The sequence below is a fragment of the Grampus griseus genome (genome assembly GCF_964374135.1).
Source record: "Grampus griseus genome assembly, chromosome: 16".
Taxonomy (NCBI): domain Eukaryota; kingdom Metazoa; phylum Chordata; class Mammalia; order Artiodactyla; family Delphinidae; genus Grampus; species Grampus griseus.
The window spans coordinates 70,035,217-70,061,449 of record NC_139010.1 but is presented as its reverse complement, the minus strand read 5'-3'; the positions used below and the strand labels follow the sequence as shown (position 1 = coordinate 70,061,449).

The following is a 26,233-nucleotide window of genomic DNA, read 5'->3' as shown; positions in this document are numbered from 1 at the left end:
AGTAAAAGATCAAATCTATCCACTACAACCTCATGTCAAATTATTAAATATTGTGCAGAACAGTGTAATTTCCATGAATATGCATGAAGCTTTAAAACGTTTTCTTTTAAATAATTTCAGAATCCTTTTCTATTCCTTCAGAAAGTTTTTAAGTGATCATTTCCAGTTAAATTTGGTCTTTAAGTTAAATAGGTTGAATTTATTTGATTAGCCTTTGTTTTCTTTAAGACGCATTGCCTGGAAAATCTTGAATTTAATTATTAGGTTTTATATTTTTGATTTAAAAAATGACTCCGCCTTTAAGAATAGTCAGTCATCTTGGATAAAGCACAGTTCTAATTTTGGCTTATATCTACTTTTTGTAGCCATAACCCCAAGAACAACACTTTTACAAGTGTCTGTCACACTCCATTAAATCTAAGTGTGAGGAAATCTCCAGAGGCCATTTGTGGGGTAAGTTACTTAATTTTGAATTTCAAAATAGCCTTTAAAGAAGATTTCTTAGCTCAGGCACCTGTTAGGATTTTAAGTGTCTCTGCCTAGATGTGAACCTGCCCATTTTCTCCACATATACAAGCAAAGTATATTTAAGTAACAAATATTGCTATTTGCCCTACCACAACATAGAGGCCAGTACACAGGATAATCTAGCTTGAATATCTGAGATCCTTGAATCTATTTTAATCTCTCTGTGTCTGCCAGCTCTGGACACCTTGATGCAATAGGCTGTGCATACACTAGGTGCTTAATACATAAAACAAAGTTTATATAGTTGGAAAGTATTACAAAAGCCTTTCCTTTCTGTCCCCATGATATTTTGGTACAGACATTGAAACCTCTAGTTCCGTACTCTTAAATCTCTCCGAATTCAGTAGTGTTTCAGTTTCTTTGCAGTGTTTAAGATCTCTTTCCCTATGGGTAGTGGTAGGTCAAAGATATTTCTATTTGGAACTGATGTTTGGATAGACCAGGAGGCCATATTGATAAACCAACCCCTTTTGAAAAAACAACAGTAGAGTTTTGTCAAATAACTGTTGATTAAATGCTTGCATTTATTAAAATGATGAATCATTTCACTTCCCTCCCCCATGCTCCACAACAAGTTGTTTTTTGGGATGGACATAGCAGCTTTCTAAAATTAGAAAGTGACACAGGAGGTGGAAGGCTCTCTAGTAATCTGCCTTCCTCATGTTACCTCACCTCATCCTGACTCTCCGGCCTGCCCAGGCCGTGTCCTCCTCAAGAAAATGGTTTAGATTGAGCTTATCATTACCATGTGGCTCTCTACACAGACTGCCAAGAAGCTTATTTCACGAAATGCTTTGCACCAACTGTGAGTTTATTATTTTTACAAGCTTATATAGTATTTACTGTACAGTCAGTTCATTTAATACATTACAATCCAATAAAGTAAATACTATTATTATCCCATTCTACTGGTGAGGAAACTGAGGCTCAGAGAGTTGTTCATATATCATTGATTTCTAAGGGTTAACAAGCCTTAAGAATTCACAAGCCTAGATTACTGAGAAGGCGAATTCTTTTAGGATTTTGCTTTCATCTCTGTTTGTTTGGTTTTTGTTGTTGTTTGTTTTCATCTCTTTTAGTCTAAGGGCAACTACACAAAATTACAATCAATACTGCATTTAGCTCTCAGTTCGATAGAGTGCCAGCACTCTTTGAGGCCCGTTATCTGTGTGATCTCACTTTTTCTTCACAAGAACCCTCTGTAATATTATCATATTACGGTTGGGGAGGCTGAGGCTCAGAGAAATTAAGTAACTTGCCCAGTTTTACCCGGCTAGTCCAATGGGCACAAATCCAGATCTTTCTCACTCTGGGACCTGTATCCTAAACTGCTCCATTGGTCTACTCCCATGTACCTAGGGGGCGGCAAACTCTCTAGGAGGAAAAAAAAAAGCACTTATTTATGTTTACAAACATCCAGATATTTCTGCAGTTCTGGGGCCAGAGTTTGACAGATTGAACACAAGGAGACGTACTTATACATCAGAGTACTATTTGTATTTATTACAAAAAGATCCATAATATCTGTATCTTTCATCCTATGCGAGGTGTCAGCTGGCATGGCCCCCTTATGCTCTTACAACAGGTCACACAGTATTTACCTTTTTTTGAGGTGGTAGTGGATTCACTTTCTTTTTTGTGTGTGTGGTACACGGGCCTCCCACCGTTGTGGCCTCTCCCGTCGCGGAGCAACAGGCTCCGGACGTGCAGGCCCAGCGGCCATGGCTCACGGGCCCAGCCGCTCCACGGCACATGGGATTCTCCCGGACCGGGGCACGGACCCGTGTCCCCCGCATCGGCAGGCGGACCCCCAACCACTGCGCCACCAGGGAAGCCCAGTATTTACCTTTTTTTGAGGTGATAGCGGATTCACTTTCTTTTAACTTGTATGACAGGCCCAACCTGGAGCAAGATCATTGCTGGTTCTGTTTCCAGCCACAGACAGTGATGTGAGCTTCTCAGGAAGCCTGTGTGTGTGTATTTGTTCACATCTATGTAAACATATGTGTATGTGTATAAAAATGTATGTGTGCATGTGGGGAGTGTATGTAGGTATGAATATGTGTACACGTGTATACATACGTGTGTACATGGTGCATACGCATGTGTGTATGTATATGTACATGTGTATACATATCTGTGTGCACGTCTGTGCAGGTGTGTGGTGTGTGTTGTGTGTTATCTGTGTGGTGGATGTGTGTTTACATGCATGTGTGTGTACATGCGTATGTGTGTACATGCGTATGTGTGCATGTGTTACACGCATATGTGTGGGTGTGTACATACATATGGGTGTGTACATGCATATGTGTGTGTGTGTGTACTGAACAATTGACTTCTGAGACCCCTTTCTCCTCCTTTCCCACCAGGGAAAACATCTAATGGACAACAATGTCTGTTCTAGGCCCCAGATTTTTTTTTTTAATAAATTTATTTATTTGTTTATTTTTGGCCATGTCGGGTCTTGTTGCTACAAATGGTTTTCTCTAGTTGCAGCGAGCAGCGGCTACTCTTCATTGCAGTGCGAGGGCTTCTCATTGCGGTGGCTCCTCTTGTTGCGGAGCACGGGCTCTAGGCGCAAGGGCTTCAGTAGTTGTGGCACATGGGCTTAGTTGCTCCACGGCATGTGGGATCTTCCCAGACCAGGGCTCAAACCCATGTTGCCTGCATTGGCAGGCAGATTCTTAACCACTGCACCACCAGGGAAGTCCCCAAGGCCCCAGATCTTATAACCATTCTAGGGAGTGTGGTGGATTACTTTCTTACTCCCTTTTCTTCTCTGAGAGACTTTGCCAATTGAATAAAAAACAGATTCATGGTGCACATGCTAAAATTAAAAAAAAGGAAAGAAAGGGATGCTTCAGTAATGGTGATGAAGGAGAAAAGTAAAGATTTTAAGTTGGCATTTGAAGCAGGTTGACATTTTTCTGTTTTTAAAATGTCATTCTTTAAAAAGTAAATGAATAAATAAATATTTACTAAGACAAAATTTCCTGTTTGGTAGGTGTGAATGGAACTTTTAGCAAAATAGAGCATCTGGGTTCCCTTCTATTTGGAGAATGCACTTCAGCCCTTAATGCTTCCTTACCCCACTATTAACATTTATGGCTTTTTCTCTCTTCCTGCTTCCTCTGAATAATCACGAGTCCTGTGAAAGGTCTCTGGGGAGGCAGGCACGGCCCCCACACCGCCACCCCCCGCCCCATGATGGATTTGTCCTGTGAGACGGGGCAGCAAATACGGCTTCCTGTTTATTTTGGTCATGTGATTCTGATTCCGTAAGTCAATGGCTCTCAAGGAGGGCAGTTTTGCCCCCCAGGTGATGTCTGGGGACTTTTGGGGGTCAGAACTGGGAAGTTAGGAATACTGTTGGCATCTGGTGGATAGAGACCACCTATCCTGCTCAGCGTAGTGCCGTGCACTAGACAGTCCCCCCAACAAATAACGAAATGGCCCCAAATATCAGTGGAGCTGCCAACAAGAAACTTTGCCTTGAGTCTGTGTAATGTTTGTGGTAGTTTCTCAAAATCCAAGGGAAAAAACATGTTAAGATCTCTCAGTTTATCTATTTTAAAGTATACATATTAGTGCAGCATTAAGCAAGTCCAGACAAAGTGCCCTTGACAGGGAACTAGAATTCCTGGATTGTGAGCCTGGCTCTGCTAAATCATTGAATGTTTTCAATAAGTTCATTTCTCTTCTCTGAGCTTCTTTCCTCACCTGTAAAATTAATGACTTAAACTTCAACTTGTTAAAGTTGCAGGTTAAAGTTGCAGGTTTCTGGGCCCCATCTTGGATCTTGGATCTTGGATCTCATATTATAATATCTGGATTTGGACTTAAGACCTGATTTTTTTTCTTTTGTTGTTAGCTCCTTTTATGTTCTCCTCAAGAAATCTTTGCCTATTCCAAAGCCATGAAGATATTGTTAGATGTCAGTTCTCCTCAAATTGATCTACACATCCAATGCAATCCCAGCCAAAATCCTGGTGTTTTTCATAGAAATTGACAAACTGATTCTAAAATTGATATGTACATACCATGATTCTAGAATGGCCAAGAAGTCTTGAAGAACAAAATCAATGGACTTAGGTTACCAGATTTCTAGACTTACTATAAAAGTAGTAGTAATTAACTCAGCATAGTATTGGTGTAAGAATAGACAGACAGACCAGTAGAAAACAATACAACATCCAGAAATAGAGCTGCACATATGTGGTCACTTGAGTTACAACAAAGGCACCACTGCATTTCAACGTAGCAAGAATGATCTTTAAATAAATGGTACTGGAGTGATAGGACACTTGCGTCGAAAAAAATGAACCTTGATATCTACCTCATACATAAAAATCAACTCAAGGTGTGTTATAGATCAAGATGTGAAAGGTGAAATTATAAAGCAGAGGAGAACAGCTACATGAATTTGGGGAGCCAGTATTTAACAAGTTCCCTGGGTGTTGCACAGGCTAAAGTTAAGAACAACTGCTCGAATGTCTAGTGTTTTCTAAGCTGAACACTTGGTGTTGTGTGATTAGCTCATAGAGATGTTGCCTTTTTTAATTGCACTGCTAAATAGAGCTTTGCGCACAGCAGGTGCTTTCTGTGTGCCCTTTGGCTGGTGGTACAGATGAAGCTGTGGTGACATTGACAGCTGTGGCTTGTAGTGCAGTTAAGATGCTTTGCAGTTGCGACTTAGGCTCCCCGCCCCAGTTTAGCTGTATATTATTTGTTTCCTTTCTCTTTTCTGATGGAAACATTACTGATAATATCTTCATTGTGCAGATCGATGACCAAGACGATGGCAAACGGTTTAAATCGTTTTTTCACTGGGACATGAAATCCAAGGATGGGGCGGCTGCACCTAACAGGCAACCATTGGTGGATGAGGTGAAGGAAGAGTTATAAATGGGTTTGGAAACAGAGAAAAGAATGACACACTATGCAAATGAAATGTATTATCGGTATTACTTCTAGGGGGGCATTGGTTACACTTTCTTTTATCCAGTTTGTAATTCCAGCTGTCTGCAGAAGACCCAGCATCACCTCAGCCAGATCTGCTCCAGTCCAAGCTCACTGACTTCTCCCTTCCAACCAGTGTGTTTCTGTCACTGGGATCAGCCACCAGGCTGGAAGCCAAGGCTGCCCTTTCTTCTTCTGACCCTTCACTCAGCTCCACCCCTTCCCTCCCATTTCACTGTCCCAGCTCTGAGCCCCATCATCTCCTGCCTGGACCTTTGTGAGCACCTTCCCTCTCCTGGGTTTGCCCCTCTCCAGCCTGTCGTATGACATTGGTCACACACATCTTCCTGCTTGTCTCTGGTTTATTCTTCCCATCACCTGAGAATTTGTGGTCATTCTCTATTGACAGCCTCATCATTTCAAAATTCCCCAACCATTTGTTTTTAATGATCCACATAAAACAGTCCAAACAGTGCAAAGCTAACCCTTTGTCCACTATCTCCAATCCCAGTTCCTTCTGTAGAGGTACCCATTGTTGTCAGTCTTGTGGGTATCCTTCCAGACTCTCTCTCCTCATTTACAAATTAATATCTATATAATTTATTTTTTAGCTACTTACATTTATATATGACTACTGCCACTGATTGAAGGACCTTTAATGAGTTATTTAACCATTCTTTTCTTTGGCTTTCTTTAAGTTCAATTTTTAAGTGAACTTCAAAGAGTTCCTGATTCACAGGACTATTGTAAAAATTAAAAGAGTATATAAACGTAAGGATCTTAGAACACTGGTTGGCACAACAAATGTCAGCTAGTATTTCTTATGGAAAATTATAGATGTATGTTTCTATTGAAATGTATAATTTTGTTTTTCCATGAAACAATACGCATTGTTTTACAACTTGCATTTTTCGCTCAACAAATACCCTGGAGATGTTTGTATGTCAGCAACCTTTTAAGCTGTTGTAGGTGGGTAGATCATGGGTGCAATCATTAAGAGAGGATGTATCATGCTTTCTTATTGATGGGCAGGGTTATTCCCATTTTTTTTCTGTTACGAATTTGCAGTGAACACCTTTGTGCAAGACCTCTTTTGGACACAGTGAGAGTTTCTCTAGAATAGATAATGGAAAATGAGGTTGCTAGATCAAGAGTCTGTGCCTTTTTAATTTTAGTAGACAAACTGTCAAATTTCTGTCTGTACATTAAAATGGCTGTACAGGGCTTCCCTGGTGGCGCAGTGGTTGAGAGTTCGTCTGCCGATGCAGGGGACGCGGGTTCATGCCCCAGTCCGGGAAGATCCCACATGCCGCAGAGCGGCTGGGCCCGTGAGCCATGGCCGCTGAGCCTGCGCGTCCGGAGCCTGTGCTCCGCAGCGGGAGGGGCCACAGCAGTGAGAGGCCCGCGTACGGCAAAAAAAAAAGAAAAAAAAAAAAATGGCTGTACATTTTCTATTCCCACAGGCAGAGTATGAGAATACCCGTTTCCCACAGACTCACCAGCACTTGGTATTACCAGATAAAAGTTTTAACAACCTGTATTTGGTTGTTTGAATTTAAACTTCCCCGATTGGGAAGTTGAGCATATTTTCACATGTGAATTATCTGTCTTTCCAGATCGCCAAAAGATGGTCTGTGCAACTTGCCCCACCTCCAGCCCACTTGTTTCCTCATCCTTACTCCCAATTCCAATCAAACCCACCTCCTCATGGTCTTTCACATGAAGCCTATCACTGCCTTCATGCTTTTATTCATGTCAGTCCCCACTCCGAGAATTTATTCAACATATATGTATTGAGTATTATATGCCAGGCATAGTTCCAGGCTACTGGAATACATCAGTGCACAAAACAGATAAAAATCCCTGCCTTCATGGAACTGACCTCCTAGAGTAGATGTTTTTCTTTTTCCCTTTGCATCACCTGTTAACTGACCTTAGCCCTGGAGGACCAGCTCAAATTCCTGTCCAAAACAGGGGCCATCATATACAGATTGCTTTTTCAAAACTCTCACTATGTTTTATCTTCAATACAGTACGTTTAATCACAAAAATGTTCTCTAATAGCTCATTGTTTCATATGTTAGGGTTTTTTTGGGGTTTTTTTGGTTTTTTTTGCGGTACGTGGGCCTCTCACTGTTGTGGCCTCTCCCGTTGCGGAGCACAGCCTCCGGACGCACAGGCTCAGCGGCCATGGCTCACGGGCCCAGCCGCTCCGCGGCATGTGGGATCTTCCCGGACCGGGGCACGAACCCGTGTCCCCTGCATCGGCAGGCGGACTCTCAACCACTGCGCCACCAGGGAAGCCCCCATGTGTTAGTTTTATCTCCATAGATAGGTCACAAGTATCTTAAAAGAGAAACTGTGATTTCTTCTTCTTCCTTTTTTGATTTTCTTTTCCCAGTGTTAACTGCCTAATCTAATGCTTGGCACGCAACAGGCAGCAGGTTTCTGAAGCTTGGCTGGATAGTGCTGATTAGTCTTAGGTGGCCTGTCCACAGCAGCTCCCCGCCGCCCATCTTGGTGCAATAATGAGCAAAGAAATGTTAAGTTACAGTTGGACCTCTTCTATGATATAAGTGAATCTCAGAAAGCTTGGTTATTTAGGATATTAGGTTATTTTCTAGTTTGAAAAAAAATGAACATTCTGGTTAGGTGAGACCTACCATAACGCAAGAGGAGTTTATAGTTTTTAGAGAATGTCTACTTTTTCTATCTTATATTGACAATGCATGTCAATGTATGTATGTTGCCGGGAGGGTGGAGTAGGTAGGGGGATCTTACCAGGCAAATGTGTGGGGTGTGTGTTTGTATACATTTGTGTTTTTCCTCTATAGAGAGCCTATTGGACTGGATATGGGGAAGGGAATGCTTGGTGCGCAGGAGCTCTGCCAGACGCTGAAGTCGTAAGGATGGCTAAGGCTCAGAAGTCACTGGGTGAGGTAAGGGCCCTGGAAAGTTACTTTAGCAATTAGTTTGAATATTCCTTTATTTTAAGATTGTGGTAGACAGAATACTGGCCCTCCCCGAAAGATTCCCATGTCCTAATCCCTGGAACCTGCATATATGCTACTTTGCGTGGCCAAAGGGATGTTACAGATATGATTATGGTAAGGATTTTTCTTGTTTATTGAAGGATAGTTGATTCACAATGTTGTGTTAGTTTCTGACGTACAGCAAAGTGATTCAGTTATACATATACATACGTTTCTATGTATATATATATATTTTTTCAGATTCTTTTCCATTATAATTTATTACAAGATACTGAATATAGTTCCCTGTGCTATACTGTAGGACCTTGTTGTTTATCTATTTTATATATTACTATATATATCTGCTAAACCCAAACTCCTAATTAAGGTAAGGATAGGAAGATTATCCTGGATTATTAGGGTGGACCAAATGTAACAAGAGTCCTTATAAGGAGGGAGGCAGGAGGGTCAGAGTCAGAGAAAAGATGATGTGACAACAGAAGCAGAGGTCAAAAGTGTTTGGGGCCATAAGCCAAGGAATGCGGGCAGCCTCCAGAAGCTGGAAAAGGCAAAGAAATGGATTCTCCACAAGAGCCTCCAAAAGGAATCAGCCCTGATGCCCTGTTTTAGGTTTCTGACCTGTAGCACCATAAGAGAGATCTTAGTAGGTTTGCATCGTAGAAAAGGCAATTTTAGCCCAGGTTATGGAAATCCTTAGTGATGTGCACACGGTACCCTCTAGTCCTCTCCATACACCCAGGGCACCTGCCCTTTGAAGAAACCACTCTGGAAAATATTGCTAGTCTTTAGTAACTTTTCTTTAGCAAATGGAAAGAAGACAACAGAAACACAATTGCTAAGGTGGAAAACAGACCATCAGAGATACTCAAAAGTTAGGAGCAGAAAAGAGCAGACGTTTCACTCCCAGTGCTGTAGAACTGTCTCTAGTACCAGAAAGTCTTCTGCATAATAATTGCTGCATTATCATACAAGTCTTTGAGTTAAAGGGCATCCCTTGGGTTGTGCCAGGTTCCACATAGTTTAATATAAACATTGAAGGAGAAACCCTTTGACCTGGGAAATATGCTTTCTTCAGCCTTGAAGGTGTTATTTAAATCACCAAGTGAATAACATTGTCAAATTTATTCCAGGTGACTGAAATATTTTCCAAGTATCTTATACATCCAATTGCATTGGTTCTGATGATGCTTGCTATTGCAGTTTTATTCGTTCTCATTGGATTTCATATTGGTTCTCATGCTGACCTTGGTCTGACCAGCAGGAGTACACAGAAGACCATGAGGAACAGCGGGGCAAGGGCAGCTTTCCAGCCATGATCACACCTGCTCATCAAAGGGCCAAGATAGCCAACCAGCTGGCCAGCCAAGTGAGTGTCTTAGTGCTTATTCACCATTGATTACGCTAATGTTTGTCATTAGTGAACCCCTGGGATTGATTCAGATAAAATCCAAAAGGAGGGTGCTTTGGAGCAGTAGGTACCCTTAGTGTGATATTATGGAGAAAACTATGTTCTTATCTTTTCCCTATCATTCACTTTCTGTGCCTTGTTTGGGCCACATCTATCACATGGAGAGAAGACCATGTAGCTCACCACAAGACTGGACCAAATAATTTCTTGTGGTGGCGTTAGCATTAAGGACACTGATTTTTATTAAGTGGATGGTGGAACCTCCTGAAGAGTAGCACAACTTGCTGGTTAAGAGCTCAGATTTTAGAGCTGGAATGTTGGGATTTGAACCCTGGCTTTCTCACTTAGTACCTGTGGGACCATGAGCCAATTACTTAACCTTTCTGTTCCTCAGCTGCTCTTTAGTAAAATGGGGAAAATCATAGTCTTGCCTTATGTGATTGTTATGGAGATGAATGAATATTTGTTAACGTTTAGAAGTTCCTGGCACTCTCTTGGACTTAACACATGAGCATTGATGCTTTTTGGAGAGGAGCTCGTAGAACAAACGAGAAAGACTTGCCATGTGTTTGCGTTGAGTGTGGCCTGATGGTGTAGCTTCAGGACAGCCGCAAGGAGAGGTCCTACAAAGGCTGTTGGGTGTGACCTTGACTCTATGCTGTCCCCTCACCAGGTGGAGTACAAGAGAGGGCATGACGAACACATCTCCAGGTTCAGCACAGTGGTGGATACCCCTGAGCTTCTCCGGGCCAAGGCGGCGGGACAGCTTCAAAGTGATGTAAGAAATGATGGAGACCAGATGCAGTGATTCTCGTTTAAGGTTCCCCATTCTTTCCTTACGTGGAGGAAGAGGCAGGGAGAATGCAGGCGGCATCTCAATCCTGTGCGGGGGCCAGGAAGAACTTTCTAAGGTCAAGGATGGTCGGGTCAGATTTGGCAGCCAGCACAGACCTTGCAAAAACTTTTCCTTAGAGAGAAAAGTTTACACGGTATTAGTAACAAACCAGGTATATCTGATTAATCTTAAAGAAGTCTCTCCTTGTCACTGCAAATTGTAGAAGATCACTTCCGAAGAATTTCTTCCCTTTGCCTTTTCATAGCCCAGTTGCTCCACGGCATACTAAGACTGGAAACTTAGTATTGCTCTGAGTGGGAAGTTTAAGCACTTCCCACTTGAATCCAGGTTCAGCTTAACAAGTGGCTTCCACTTGACTTGGGTTGAGAAGCCTTTCATCTCCTAGACTTGACTGGCGGCTCCTTGAGGGCAGAAGCCTTCTTGCGCTGCCTGGCTTCACCCCCTGGTACACAGCAGGTGCTCACAAGTCTGTGTCGAATTCTACATTGAGCATCTCCATGTATCAGGCAGCGAGCTGGGTATTGGGAATAAAATGGTAAATGAGATACACAGGGTCCATCAAGCTCTAAGCCAACTACATTGCGTAACAGCTGGGACGGGAGATGTGCAGGGCACTATGGGAGCCCTGAGCAGGGCTTCTCAGTCAGATTGCCTGGGAGATGGTGGGATGGTGGCACGTGATTCAAAATTTGTTTTCCTTTTCCAGGTGAGATACACAGAGGACTATAAACAACAGATAGGGAAAGGCAGTTTTCCTGCTATGACCACGCCTGCTTATCAGATAGCCAGAAGAGCCAATGAGCTTGCAAGTGATGTAAGTGTCCAGAGCAATGTTTGCATGGGAGGGAAGGAAGCAGAAATTTACCTGGGTCTGGCGAGTCCAACTTCCTGTCTCCTTGTCTCCATTTTTTTTTGCACCGTGGATACAGGAAGTCGCTTTCCTACATAGTTTTCAGTCAGTTTTACCAAGACAATGACCAGGCACTTTTGTGTCTAAGACACATTCCCTAGATCCAAGCAGAAAAAGAACATTCCACAAGACATTCATTTTTACTGTTCTGACCCCTGTGCGTAAGAGGCTAAATTTATCCTTCCCCTTCAAATAGGTGAGGTACCATCAACAATATCAAGGAGAAACGAAGGGAATGGCTGGTCCAGTGGCTGGAGCTGAGGGCACATTGACAAAGGAATATGTGGACCAGTATGGCCAGGTATGTGATAAAATGACATCCTGCGAGACCCTTTTCGATGGTCATTTCTCAGTTTGGCAGCCCTCTGGCCTGTGACACAACCTATGACCATTTAATCAGGGGTTGGGCTGTGATTTTTCTTTGCCCTATTTATGGAAGGTGGAATTTCCAAGCCTGAAAGTAGCAAACAAACAATTACACAGGGCTCAACTTGACTCGCTTAGGAAAACAGATTCTAAGCACTTTTTCTTTCCTTTTTTAAAAATAAAGGACCTATATCAAAATGGTGGGCTTGCCAGGAATAAAGCATCCTCACCTATTCATTGAAGAAAAGTCCCAAGGACTACGACTGGGTGTGTTTAGCCTGTCACTGCATAGGCACAAAAGAGATCAAAATGCATGTCTTGAAAAATATTGAGCACTTCACTGAGTAGCAGCATTCATTTTCTTAGAAAATGAATTTCTTGTCTAGGTTGCTAAATAAAGCAATATGCCAGAGAAAGTAACCCTTTTTCTCAATTTCACTTCTTCTTTTTTTTTTTTTTTTTTTGCGGTACGCGGGCCTCTCACTGCTGTAGCCTCTCCCGTTACGGAGCACAGGCTCAGCGGCCATGGCCCACGGGCCCAGCCGCTCCACGACATAGGGGTTCTTCCCGGACTGGGGAATGAACCCGTGTCCCCTGCATCGGCAGGCGGACTCTCAACCACCGCGCCACCAGGGAAGCCCTCAATTTCACTTCTTAAATGAGCTACATCTTGGCAGGATGTAAAAAGGTTGAGTGACAATTGCAGCTAATTTTATTTGCACGTCCCTCTGATTTTCTGGTACTAGACAGGTGTTGTAAGGGAAAAAGGGAACATTATTTTTTCATGGTTGTAAGTAAACAATGTTGGAAGACCAAGCGTGTGACCGGAAGGGTGCATTCAGTGGGCTTGGGTGATATTTCTTTCTTAATTTGACAGTTGTTTAAATTTTTTGGCACTGGGTAGACTTTACAACCTATGTGACGTTCAATATACATAATTTATAAAAGGAAACAAATAACTTATTTCTCTTCTTCAGAAAACCAAGTTGCTTATATTGGGGATATATTCATGTGAAACTTAAAATGCATGTGAAGATAGGTTTTGACCCTTTTGCAAATGTCTATCTGAGCAAAAATGTTTGGTTTGGAATTTAAAAGGCCATTTTATTAAATTTCATGATACGTCAGTTAAATGGTCTCTCAGTGCTTAAAACTCAATGAAAATACGTTTTTATTCGTTTCATGTTGTAAATATGTTGTTTAGAATGCTCAGGACAACTTTTAAAAGTCAGTTTAACAAATATTTGCCTTCCATATTTAGCAAAAAGTATTTTGTTCTAAATTTGGACTATCCTATCTGCCACTAGCTGTAACACACGCATATAATTTCATGTGTGTATTTAGACCTGTCTATACACAGTGATGAAATGTAACTTCATCGTATCATAGTGGAACCTTGATTATTAGGACATTTTGATTGAAGTTTCCAATCATGATAATAACAAATACAAGGATCAAAGTGGGTGTCATTCGATAGCACTGCCAGCAGCTGTCAGGCGAGAGGACTCCACATCCTGTGGCATTTCACTGTGATTTACTGTGACTCACCAGGGAGCGAGTAGGAGGGAGTGATAGAGAAGCAGGCGGACACTCAGATACACTATAAATATCTGTAGTGCCTAAAAGACCAACAATTCATTCTTCTTTTTTTTTTTAATAAATTTATTTTATTTATTTATTTTTGGCTGCGTTGGGTCTTTGCTGCTGCGCGCGGGCTTTCTCTAGTTGCGGGGAGCGGGGGCTACCCTTCGTTGCGGTGCGCGGGCTTCTCGTTGTGGTGGCTTCTCTTGTTGCGGAGCATGGGCTGTACGCGCGCAGGCGTCAGTAGTTGTGGCGCACGGGCTTAGTTGATGCACGGCATGTGGGATCCTCCCAGTCCAGGGCTCGAACCCATGTCCCCTGCATTGACAGGCGGATTCTTAACCACTGTGCCACCAGGGAAGTCCCCATTTTTCTTTTTAATGAGTAGTTTTTTACGTTAATGGACTATACCATGTAATCTATTATTTATAACCTGTCAACTCCCCCATAGGATTAAGGGTCTCAAAAAGATTTACATACACAATATATATTCATATAAGCACAGAAGTTAAAATGAAGCTACAAGCCAACTCCAAACCGTAAAGCAGAATGGGCAAAAGGAGGTTACCAAAGAATTTGAGGGTCTTTGTTGTTATTATTTTTTTCACTTACTACGTTTGGCCCAGAACATTCTGGCAGCCAAGCATAAAGGAGCACCCAGGCTAAACAGTTGTCATTATTGGATGAAAAGGAAGCCTGGACATTCTAATTTGACCCAACTATTTCATTTAAGAGAGTATGTGTGCTGGACTCTGAACCGTGATGCTGGAGCAGGGAAGGCCCCTGCTTTGGAGGAGGCCGGAGAGAGATGCAGTCATGAGCCCAAGGGGGCACACTAAGGGCTGTTCCAGATTTGTGGGAACACAGATGAGGAAGCAGCTGATTCTGCCTGGGGTGGGGCTGGGAGTGAGGGAGGAGTTCCCTGGACAGAAGGTAGCATCTGACGGAGTCTTGAAGTACCTCTGGTTGCTGGGGAAGTTTTACACTAGTAACGTGATGACAGTCCCGTGAGAGAGAAGGTTCTCCTTTGTGGGAGAGCCTGGGTGATGGGAGGAGGAGGAAGGAAGAAATTAAGACTCAGATTGTTAATACTTAGTCTGAAATATACATTTGGTCCCAGCTGAGATCATCTTATTGCAGTGTGAAGTCTTTTCAGCCAAATTACAAAAATTCAAATAGTTACATAATATATCTTTCTTGGTAAATGAAATGAATCCATCACTGCGGGAGACAGTATGTGGAATATCAAGGTGTCTTTGCATAGATCTGCTAAGGGGCCTGAGAACGGTGGCATTCGAGACTACTGGAAGACAGAAGGACTTTCCGGGTGTCATTTAAGAAATGAATACTCCAAAATACATGAGCCTAGGAGACTCACAGAGTATCTTGATTTGTCTGATGGAAATGATGATGCTAATGATAACAGTTACCATTTATTTAGTGCTGACTGTGTGCTGGGTCTACCTCTAGTGTCTACCACCTTAACGACCACGTGCTATTGCTCTTAGGGGTGATCACAGGAATTTCCAAGGTGGACGGGCCTCCATGGGAACAGGCTGTAGGAGAGATCATTGCTAATCCCCCACCCATTCCAGGAGGGGAGCATTACTGATTAAACTCTTTGATTGACCCAGCAGGATTACTCAGAAGAGTATGGCGAGCGCAGAGGAAAGGGCAGCTTCCCGGCCATGATCACCCCGGCTTATCAGAATGCCAAGAAAGCCAACGAACTCGCTAGTGATGTAAGTGCCACACTGGGGTGACCCACAGAGCCATAGAAGAAGGAGAAATGAGACTTTGAAGGCTGTGCTTACTGAAACCTATGGACAGTTAAATTTATCAGGGCTGAGTCAAAGCAGAATGTTAGCCCTCAATTCCTATGCAAATTCCTGACATCTGCATTTTTAGCTCATGCTGTTAGGTCACATTTATCTGCTTCAAAGGAGATTGACATGGACAAGCCACACAACTTACTTGAAGTCAGCTGAAGCAAGTGCACATACCGGTCCAGCTAGATAAGCTGGGGTTAGGAGAGTCTTTGCAAAATAACCCATCTTAGAAATTGAGCACTTCAGAGGAATAGCTGATTAAAATAAATCGTATGATTATCAAACTCGGTGTAACCCAGTTGATAAAATGATTTTTATTTGCAGAATGTTAGCCAGTTGGCAGTCCTTGAAAGAGAAGCTATAATTAAACTTGGTAAAGTGACAAGCACACTGCAGATCTTACACCAACTTGAACTTGGTCTATAATCAGAAGCCCAGCATTCATTTCATACCCCCTTTGCCCTTCTCCTTTACTTTGTTACTATTCAGTTATTACCCATTTCCTTAGAAGAGTGCACTTTGCCCTGAGAGGGGAAGTAAAGGACACATTCATCACTGGAGGCTGGATGAGAAATGATTGTTAAAACCAAGGGCAGAATGGGTTTTGGATTATACCTTTAGGTATGATCATTTTGAGACCTTTCTCCATGCAGAATTAGAATGTAAAGTGTAAAAAATGTGAAAGGGGGCAGTAAAATGTTAATATAAAAGGGGCTAAGTGGTTTATGGACTTCAGTGGAGGAAAAACCCATGTGATTATTTTTTCCTCCAGAAAATTCTATTAAATAAATGTTGACATTAAATGTGAAGTCAGCGTAGAGTAACTTCTCTCACGGAGCATGAAAACCACAACTCCAGATGCTCTGTGTGCTTCTTTCAGATAAAATACAGGCAGGACTTCAATAAGATGAAGGGCGCTGCACACTATCATTCCCTCCCAGCCCAAGACAACCTGGTTCTTAAGCGGGCTCAGAGCGTGAACAAGCTTGTGAGTGAGGTACGTACGGGGACATTTTCACCTGTGTGCTGTCACCTCCTTTATCTCTGACAGACAGTGAAGGGGCGACCCCAGAATGAAAAGTTCCGTGTAACACCACATAAACTACACATGAGTTACCAGTTCCCAAAGAACGAATAGTCCGTAAAAAGCAATTCACAAGAGAGCCTAGGATCAAACTAATTAAATCCTTCTCTGATGATTCAAAAGTTTCTTCCCAGAATTCTCACAGGGCTATAAATATTCCCAAGTTCCCAGCAATACATTTCTAGTTGCCAGAATACTGGAGGAGACAAGCTTTATAACAATATGTCATTCTTATAGAGCGGAAATCAAAGATGGGAGCGTTTTGAACGTGGAACCTCCTTCATTCTCTCATTATTGTAGTCAGGTTTCTGAGAAGTTGTGTGTACCATGTGAATTCCCCTCGCCTTAGAGGCTGACCTGGCTGCCAGAGACTGTGTTTTGTTTGGCCTACCCAGTGGTTACGATTTTTATAATTGCTAAGACTGTTTGGCAAGGAAATCTCCCCTCTAGCTCCCCACATCCTTTTTAAGTCCTGGAGTTTCTTCATAGCAGCTTCTCTGTTTGCATTGCCTGTCGGGACCCTGCAGGCATTTGAGTTGTCAGCCTCTTGGCAGGCTATTCATAGGACTCACCTAGCAAGTTATCTGAAACTCAGAAAAGGATATGCAAATTTCCTAAAACATTTTTCTTCTCTAAACCCTAAGAGTCAGTCTTTTACCCCAAAGTGTTCCTTAACCTGTGGTGCTCTAATTGCTCAGAATCACAAGGGTGACATTTCCTGGGCCTCGTCAGCAACCTCAGATACTTTGAAGTAGTAGATGGGTGCCGAGCCCTTGGAACCTGCATTTTAAACAAATATTCCACATGATTCTGATGCTGTAGGCCAGAGGTCAGCAAACTATGGCCTGAGTGCCAAATCCAGCCCACAGCCTGTTTTTATAAATAAAGTTTTATTGAAACACATCATATTATCTATGGCTGCTTTCAAGCTACAAGAGTTGATATAAAGATGGGATGTTCCGCGAAGGGGCAAATATTTTCTGTCTGGTCATTTACAGAAAAAGTTTGCTGAACCTTGCTTTTGACTCAGAGACCATTAGATCTAGATGGGATCTTTGCAATCTCTAGGCCCTCGCTTTGTCATAGGCTTGGAAAAGTAAAGTGTCTTGTTCTGGTTCAGATAGACTTTTAGGGACAGAACTAGAACCAGACCGCTGATAATGTAGTTCTACCCAGGAATAACATTGTTACCATTTTGACCTCTTTCTATGTGAATATATCATAAACTAATATATGAATATAAAAACATACATTTGTAGAATTAGAATTCAACGTATATACAGTTTTGTGTACTTTTTAAATTTTACATCATATTGTAAGCATTACAATGCATCTTGCATACTTAATTTATTTATTTATTTTTTTGTGTGGTACGCGGGCCTCTCACTGTTGTGGCCTCTCCCGTTGCGGAGCACAGGCTCCGGATGCGCAGGCTCAGCGGCCATGGCTCACGGGCCCAGCCGCTCCGCGGCACGCAGGATCCTCCCGGACCGGGGCACGAACCTGTGTCCCCTGCATCGGCAGGCGGACTCTCAACCACCGCGCCACCAGGGAAGCCCGCATCTTGCATACTTTAAAAGTCATATTCCCACCAAATGTTTTATAAGATATGATAACAAGTTGCATTTCCTTTGGTAAGCGGTCACAAGGGAACCTTCCATTTCCTTTTGCTCTTATGTTTATCTAGTAAGACAAACCAGCCAGGCCTCTATTAATGGGAACCACCCTTCAGCTGCCTTCTCCAGCTACCTGGGATGACTTGGAGTCTATTTAGTAACTGTGGCCTCACATCTTATATCTAGCTACCCAGGGAGCTCAACTAGCCATTTAAAATTAGAAGACACTTTGCATCTATGAGTGGTCTCATTTATTACACTCTTTTGTAAAGTAACTTTTTTGGTTAAATTCTACTTAAGTATACATACAGAGAAGTGCATATATCATAAGTGTACAACAGGAAGAATTTCCACAAGTGGACACGTCTGTGTAATTAGCACCCAGATCAAGAAACAGGACATGACCAGAAGTCCAGATACCTGTCCGCAAGAGTATCCACTGTCTGGATATCTAAAACCATTTTGCCATTTTTTTTGAGCTATATGAAATCTTAAAGTATTTACTCTTGAAAGGGGCTGTATATTTTTAATATTCAGAACTAAACTGATTATTTACTTATCACTATTTGAAAGGAAAACACATATTGTTAACCTACAGTATCCTATGCCTGGTATTTTAAAATCTTGGGTTGAAAGTTTTCTAAAAATATCCCAAGTCGAGTCCTGGTGACATTTTCAAGAGTGACTTCGGGTTTGGTTCTCTTGTGCATCTGGTGTTTTGGTTTCCAAGGTGGAGTATAAGAAGGATCTGGAAAGTAGTAAAGGTCGTAGTATCAACTACTGTGAAACACCTCAATTCAGGAATGTGAGCAAGATCTCAAAATTCACCAGTGATTTGAGGTTTTAATGCCTACACGTCTGTTTGGGCTTTTTTTTTAACGACCTTAATTTCTAGGTCTCCTAAGAGACAGTCTACGTGAATGTATCTGGGTGTCTTGGAGAAGCATGGCGTCTTAGGCACAAATACTATGAGTTTTGATAGAGATTGCCTGCTGGGGCTGGTCCATGGAGTGTTAAATCCCCTGGCATGCACTTGACCTTGAGCCCTCAGGGCTGTACTTGTCCTCTTGCATCCTTCGTGTATAGTAGTATCTGGCTCCTACTGGTGAATGCTGGTGAGGGAGCCTGGCTGAGCATGCAACGTCCCCTCTCAACTTGACTTTGTGCTTCTTAAATTAGTACAAGATCTCAGTTAACCTGCACAGTCACCTAGGGAGCCAGGTGTTATTTCTCCATCTTACAGGTGAGCAGATATATGCTGGAGTGGCATTTGCAGATTTGGAAATTCTCAAAGTCTGGGGATGTATCCTTGAGAACATCAAGGACTAGTTTATATGATTTTACTTCTTTTTTGTTGTTGTTGTTGCCCTCATTTTTACTAATTCCAATTTTTTTTCACAACTCACACACACACATTGTATTTTATTTTTACAAGAGATAAATAAACTGATACCAAGCATTGTAAATGGATGATCACAACAAAAGCAACAATGATTGCAATTACCAAACACGAAACACGCTCATACTATGTCATGATATTGACGTTCAGTCCAGGGATCCTCCACTGCAACAGCTCCTTTACTTTGCAGTGGAAATTGATTTGTATATTTTTTCCTCTGAGTCCTTGTGAGATTTTTTTTTAATTCAAACAGAAAGTCACAAAAATTATAATCATCCTCATTAGTTCACTCAGTCCCATGTAATTAATTTTTTTTCATCTTGATCTTTTGTTAGCACTTTTATGAATTCATCAGTTTTCCATTAGAGTTCTGAAAATGCTTACTCATTCAGTTCAGCAGTATAGTCAGTTACCAGAAACCTGTACTTGTCAGAGTCTTTTCCATGAATTCCTTGAAGACGAAACCCTTTTATAGGAACATTTTTGTGAAAACATCAGAGTACACCCAGAACTGTCTGTAAATGGCAAAAGACTTAAAAATGACCACAGTTAAAGATTTGATGAAAGTTCGTAATAATGCAATTGACAAGGAAATTTAGTTATTTCTGAGATATACATTTTAAAGTAATAACTAGAATTATGACTTATAACATTATACCAGAACATATAAGTTTTTTAGAAATTTCATGTAATGTCTGAAACATTTATATTAACATATTTCCATACAAATAACCCAAAGAAAGTTTAGTATTAGTTGGTTTTTTTGTTTGTTTTTTTATACTGCAGGTTCTTATTAGATTTTACTTCTGCTTAGCTGCATATAACAGTAGAATTTAAAATCACTTGGGACTTCGTGAGGCTCAGTAAGGAATGTCTTCTGCATAAATGTCATGGTTAAGAGCACCAGCTTTGGAGCTGACGGACCTGGCTCCACAATTAGCCAAGTGACCGACTTCGGGCACGTTAAGTTCTTGGAGCCATTTTGCCCTCTGTAAAATGGGAATGATAATAATTCCTTCCTCCTCATAGAGCGCCAGAGATGAGTAGAACTGTGTCTGATGCAGAGTAATAGTATTCTGTTGGACTACTCTCAGTGCCTGGAAACTCCACGGCCTCCCAGGGGAGGTGATTTTAATGTAGCTTCATTAGAAGCTACCCACCTTTTCTTATTTATGACTTCTTGTCCTCCTGTTTTGTTCTTTGTTTGGTAAGCTGCACTTGGGACATAACATCGTTATGTCACATGGTTGCGGTAGTGACCAATGTGTCATGTATACATCACAGATTTTGGCAAAGCTGGGGTTTTATTCCTCATATACTTAGAACTGGAGGTAACAGCATGCAGTGATGTGTACTAGCCCCCAGCATGGGGCTTGCATGCAGCCCCTGTACGATCAGTGCTTGTCCTTGGAAAGCTCCACACCTGTGCAATGGGTTTTCACATTGGAAAAATCTGGTATATTTACAACTGAAAATGTTAAAAAAAAAAAAAAAAAATCAGGTCCGTTTTGTGCCGTCTGGGTGCATCAGATCTTCTGTTTTCTTGTGTGCTTGTCTCACCCCAACTTCTTGAATTTTAAGTTATTTTTTTTTAAGTTTGTCTTATTTTTAATTCAGAGACACACTGAATACTTAAATAGGTTCTATTTAATCATTTATATTTTGGATTAGTGCATTCAGATGAGTAGTTTATCTTCAACGAGTTGGGGAGAGAATGCTTTTGTTGACGGTTCTGTGTTCCCATGTAGAATAAATATAAAGAAAACTACCAGAACCACATGAGAGGCCACTATGAAGGAGTTGGGATGGACAGACGGATGCTCCATGCTCTGAAAGTTGGAAGCCTGGCAAGCAACGTGAGTCCTGTTGTGAAGGGCCTGCAGGTCCTGGGGGTCTGTTGATGTGGAGAGTGGTGGGGGCACAAGGAATTCAGCCAATTCTTTTTCAACCTCCTTTTTAAAAAAATCAGTGTTTTGTTGTGTAAAGATTGACCCAAAAGAGTTTGTAAATGTTAATCAGTGCAACCAAGGCGAGGTAAAAAAATCTTTGAAAAATTTTAAAAGCTTCAATTTATTAAACGCAACTTTCTCTGCTTTGAAGAGTACTTAGCTCTATCGTGATTGATCCAGTGTGAGAAAAACTTTCAGTTTCTGAGAGATAAAGAGAAATGGATGAGCATAATTCTCATGTGAAATGCTTCAGGTTTCCAAAGCATTGCGATTTACTTAGAATTGGTTGGTTGGTTGGTTGGTTGGTTGGTTCATTCATTCATTCAATCTTAGTGTTCATTGAAAACTTCCTGTATCCAGGCACTGCTTAAGATACTGGCATAACAAAATAGATCAGGACCCTCTTTTCCCAATAGCATGTGATCTATTAATCTCTCTTTGGCTTTGTCAATTCAGTTTACAGGTTTGCAAATGCCAAATTGTAAATCTTGGAGGTAAAGGACACTGAGAAGGAACTGATTTCGTTATTAAAACATACAGACGTCAAATTTCCTCTACTTGAGAATGTCAAATTTGACCTTTAAAATTTTTTTTAAATACTCTGAAGACTCTTGACTTTTCATTGATTTTCTGGGGGTTAGCCAAGAAGCTCTTTTGTTACATACTTGTCTGCAAATGCTTCTTTTTAACAAAAAACTACAAGGGGTTCCATGATTAATAAGAAAGATAAAATAAATGTACTACAGATGACATTAACTAATTTTAGATTAATTAAGAAGAAGAATTCAAATTAATTAAAAACAAAAGTGTGAACATAATTTAATTTTCCTTGGAGGTGATGAAACTGAATTAATTTTGTTTCTGGTTATTTTTAAAAGATGCTTTTATGACATTCAAACAAGGTCAAAAGAGAGAGGGGACTAATTTCTCTTTTCTTGTTTTTTTCTTTGTGTTTCAGATTGCCTACAAGGCCAATTACAAACATAATGCTGTCGACTACAACTACCCAGCCACCCTTACTCCTTCCTATCAGACAACAATGAAACTGCTTCCCTTGAAAGATGTATGTCCTTTTCCAATAGTCCTTTCTGCTTTATTCCTGTCACTTCCCTCCAGTAGAGTGATTCTTTTTTTTGGCTGCTTTGGGTCTTCGTTGCTGTGCACGGGCTTTCTCTAGTTGCAGTGAGCGGGGTCTACTCTTCGTTGTGGTGAGCAGGCTTCTCATTGCTGTGGCTTCTCTTGTTGCGGAGCACGGGCTCTAGGCGTTCGGGCTTCAGAAGTTGTGGCTCGCGGGCTCTAGAGCACAGGCTCAGTAGTTGTGGCGCACAGGCTTAGTTGCTCTGCGGCCTGTGGGATCTTCCAGGACCAGGGATCGAATCTGTGTCGCCTTCATTGGCAGGCGGATTCCTAGGGAATCCGAGCCACCAGGGAAGTCCCAGTGGAGTGATTCTTAGGCAGCAAGATGGGAAGAAACAAGATACAACAGTTCAGAGGAGATGGAAGGGACTGAGAAAGGGGAACTCTTTTCTGATAGGAAGTCCATATATACACGTTTGGAAACTCTTAGATTTCCAACATAAGGCGGGGACAACTCTGGTTTCATCTTGAAAATCCTAGAGGTTCCATTTCACCTCTTAGAGTCTGGGGACTGTGTGTGCTGCTGGACACATGAAAGTAATTATTCCCTAACAATGATGATTTTTTTTTTAACGTTTTGGAGTGTGGTATGTTTAAGGACCAAAGGGAGTAAACTGAAATAGCTATAAGTTGAGAGGAAATGGTAACATTGACTGAAGTTTTTTCCCCAGGAGTGCTCGGGAAGTATGGGTGGAATAATATGTACCACTCATTTATTACAGCAGTGATTTTATTTATTTATAGTTTGGCTTGTCTCCAATGAAATATGTATAATTAATTACATTTGTTGTTTTCTAATTATAAGAATTTTACTACATGTTTATTACAGACAATTCAGATAATACAGAAATGTACAAAGAAAAAGGTAAATGTTATCTACTATTTTAAAAGTACATAAGGTGGTTTAGAACTGAGTTGGTATCATGGTTGTCAGTGAAAGTTATCTCCCATCAATCAATAATTTAATGTATCGTTCGACATGTTAATTGGATGCTCAGGGCTACTTTCCTTGACATTCCTTTGGGATCAGCACAGCTTCAGCAGCTGACTTGGGCTTTGCCAGCGGTAGATCAGTCTCTGCATCTTTCCCTCTTGCTCAGAGTAGGAGCAGTGTCAGGTTCAGCTGGGCATCTCCAGCGTCTAACAGTTTACAGGACAAAGAAGGCCAGTCATTGGCAAATGATGATCTGATGGATGAAAGGGGCTTATCAAACGTGTGATAAAGCAGGCATGGGAAGTAGAAGAACATAGAAGGCCTGCATCTTGCTTTTCCTTTTCCCAGAAAGTTTGCTCGAGTTGACTCATTCATTTCACCTTAATGAAATTCAAGGTTAAACTCGGCTACCAAAGCCACGTTTCTCTTTTGGCTGCGTACATTACCTGGGAAACTGGAGGGATCAAGTGCATCTTGTAAAGTTTGAATGCCAATTTTCACAGTAGAATTCTAGAAAAAACGCTTCATGGCGCAAACAAAACAGAGCGCTCTACAAGTTTGTATTCCCACTATAACATGACTTGCTGTTACGTTTGTCTGTATAAGACAGTGGATCAAACCAGGCACCTGGACTAGAGTCAGCTCTCCTGGGGAAGTCGGAGAGGTGAATTAAACTAGACTGGATTAGAAATATTAATTGGAACCAGAAGTAGTTTCCACACTGGCAACCCATGAGCCAGACCCAGGCTGCAGAGGTATTTTGTTTGGCCACACAGTGTTGAAAAAAAATTGGTTTTGAACCAATCTGTAGAAATTGTGAGAGTTCACATAGGGACTGTGGTCCTAGTTCCTGCATGGTAGCCATTGCCTGGCAAGGAGTGGCAGCTGCTTTGATCACCTTCATCTCCTTTATTTTCCCGGCTCCTGTGTGAATTTGAATTTACCACCCTTAATGAAGGGACTTTAGTATTCAGGAAGTTTGGGGAATCCATTTACAAGAAGATTTGTGGTCTCTATTTCTGTCTGGTAGTCTTAAAGGTGGTCAAGTAGCTATGAATTTCAATAAACAAGCACAGGTCCTTCATTAGAGAGCATTCCCTTCAGATGGATTTTATAAACACTAATAGCATTAAAAATGAGACTCTACCCTCAGCAAAGGGACCTTTCAGAAAGTAGACTGAAGCAATGACCAAGCATCCGTGATGCTGCAAAGATATAATTAATCATGCAGAGTGTTAATTATGTCCTGCAGAGGAAAGTAATTGTACTCTGCAACATACTTAATGTAACATTATCAGGAAGGAATGTGCCGTTTAAAAAATACAGTTTTGTGACATTTTATCGTGCATAATTCTGAACTCTAATAGACTCTATTACGAGACGATAATGTTCCCTCTAACTTAATGCATTAGGGAGCTACCGTAGCATAACCTCATTAATGATTAACATTGAAATGACTTCACATTTCCTAGTTTTCTGAAATACCCCATGTCCAAAACTCAGAATGTGCAAAAACGTTTCTCCTTGAATAATTAACTAAAAAGCTTGAAGCAATGCTGTCCTTTTTCTCCAAATCCAACAAAAGACTCTGTGGCCCCGTATCTGGAACACTCTGCTTTTCCTAGATCTTGTTCTAGAAGCTAATTTGTAAGTCTTTTTTTTTTTTTTCTAATTTGTCCGTCAGAATACATTTCCCTCTCTAAACAAAGTTAGCTCGGGCTATAGGGAACACCCGGCCCATCTGTAAGATAACAAGTAACAGTTCCAAGCGCACCAGCTTTGGCAAACCACATTTATAGTGTGTAGACTGGGAGCCACTTTGGGAGGCCAACTGCTGGGATTTAAAACCTAACTCTGACACTAGCTGGGTGACCTTGAGCAAGTCACTTCAGGTCTCTGTGCCTGTTTTCATGGTGTGAGGTGGGGATAATAACAGTGCCCACCCACAGAGTGGTTGGGAAGATTAGATGCATCAATATGTGTAAAGCACTTGAAATAGTGCCAGGCACATAGTAAGTGCTATTTTTTAGCCATAATTATTATTAGCTGATGTTGGGACAGGCAAGAATGGACTGAATACAAGGAAGAGATGCAGTATCAACTGGTCCTTGGGTCTGTTTCACTTCGGTCACTGGGTTTTAAAATATTGAACTATTTTTGAACCCATTAGTATAATATTGAACCCATTTTCCAGCATTTAAAAAGTGTAAGAATTTACATAATAATATAGATTTCTGGTTTCTTTGGAGTGATTGGACTGTCTACTCTGAACCCCGCTTTGATGCAGGATTGCCATCTCCGACAGCTGAGTGGTAGCTGCTGCCCTTCGCCCCAGTCCCCACCACTCCTTACTACTTCCCCAACAATGAGGCCAAACACTGACTAGTGCCAGCCTAGTGCCATCCAGCTAGTGGTCTGTGACTCACTGGGGTGGGCTGTCACCCAGGGAGGTGACAGCAGTCAGACAGAATGGCAAAGACATCAGAGTCTAGTTTAGACAGACAGAAAACGGTAGGAAAGTACAGTGCTGGCTGCAGTACTACCCCTGTGAGGGCAGAGCCAGCTGCCAGAGGAGTATGGCCAGAGGCAGTAGGTGGAGGTCTGGACAGAGTTGGCAATAGCTAATGGGGATGCAGGGAAGGGGTATGGAGGTCTTAGGCAGAAGCTAGGCCTAAAGAAGCTGC

The 26,233-nt window shown here is 41.7% G+C and overlaps 1 protein-coding gene across 6 annotated transcripts in view; it reads left to right on the top strand.

The window, feature by feature from the left end:
- Positions 1-26,233, top strand: part of NRAP (nebulin related anchoring protein) — a 70,655-nt gene that overhangs the window by 886 nt on the left and 43,536 nt on the right. Inside the window, exons 3-13 of one of the 6 annotated variants that reach the window (XM_082673067.1) lie at positions 366-453; positions 5,311-5,415; positions 8,322-8,426; positions 9,742-9,846; positions 10,562-10,666; positions 11,451-11,558; positions 11,851-11,955; positions 15,239-15,343; positions 16,311-16,427; positions 21,278-21,385; positions 22,437-22,541. In XM_082673067.1, the coding sequence (XP_082529193.1) occupies positions 366-453; positions 5,311-5,415; positions 8,322-8,426; positions 9,742-9,846; positions 10,562-10,666; positions 11,451-11,558; positions 11,851-11,955; positions 15,239-15,343; positions 16,311-16,427; positions 21,278-21,385; positions 22,437-22,541 (1,156 nt within the window). Of the gene's footprint in view, positions 1-365; positions 454-5,310; positions 5,416-8,321; positions 8,427-9,738; positions 9,847-10,561; positions 10,667-11,450; positions 11,559-11,850; positions 11,956-15,235; positions 15,344-16,310; positions 16,428-21,277; positions 21,386-22,436; positions 22,542-26,233 lie in introns of all 6 variants that reach the window. The other 5 variants (XM_082673065.1, XM_082673066.1, XM_082673064.1 and 2 more) reach the window with 5 other exon arrangements.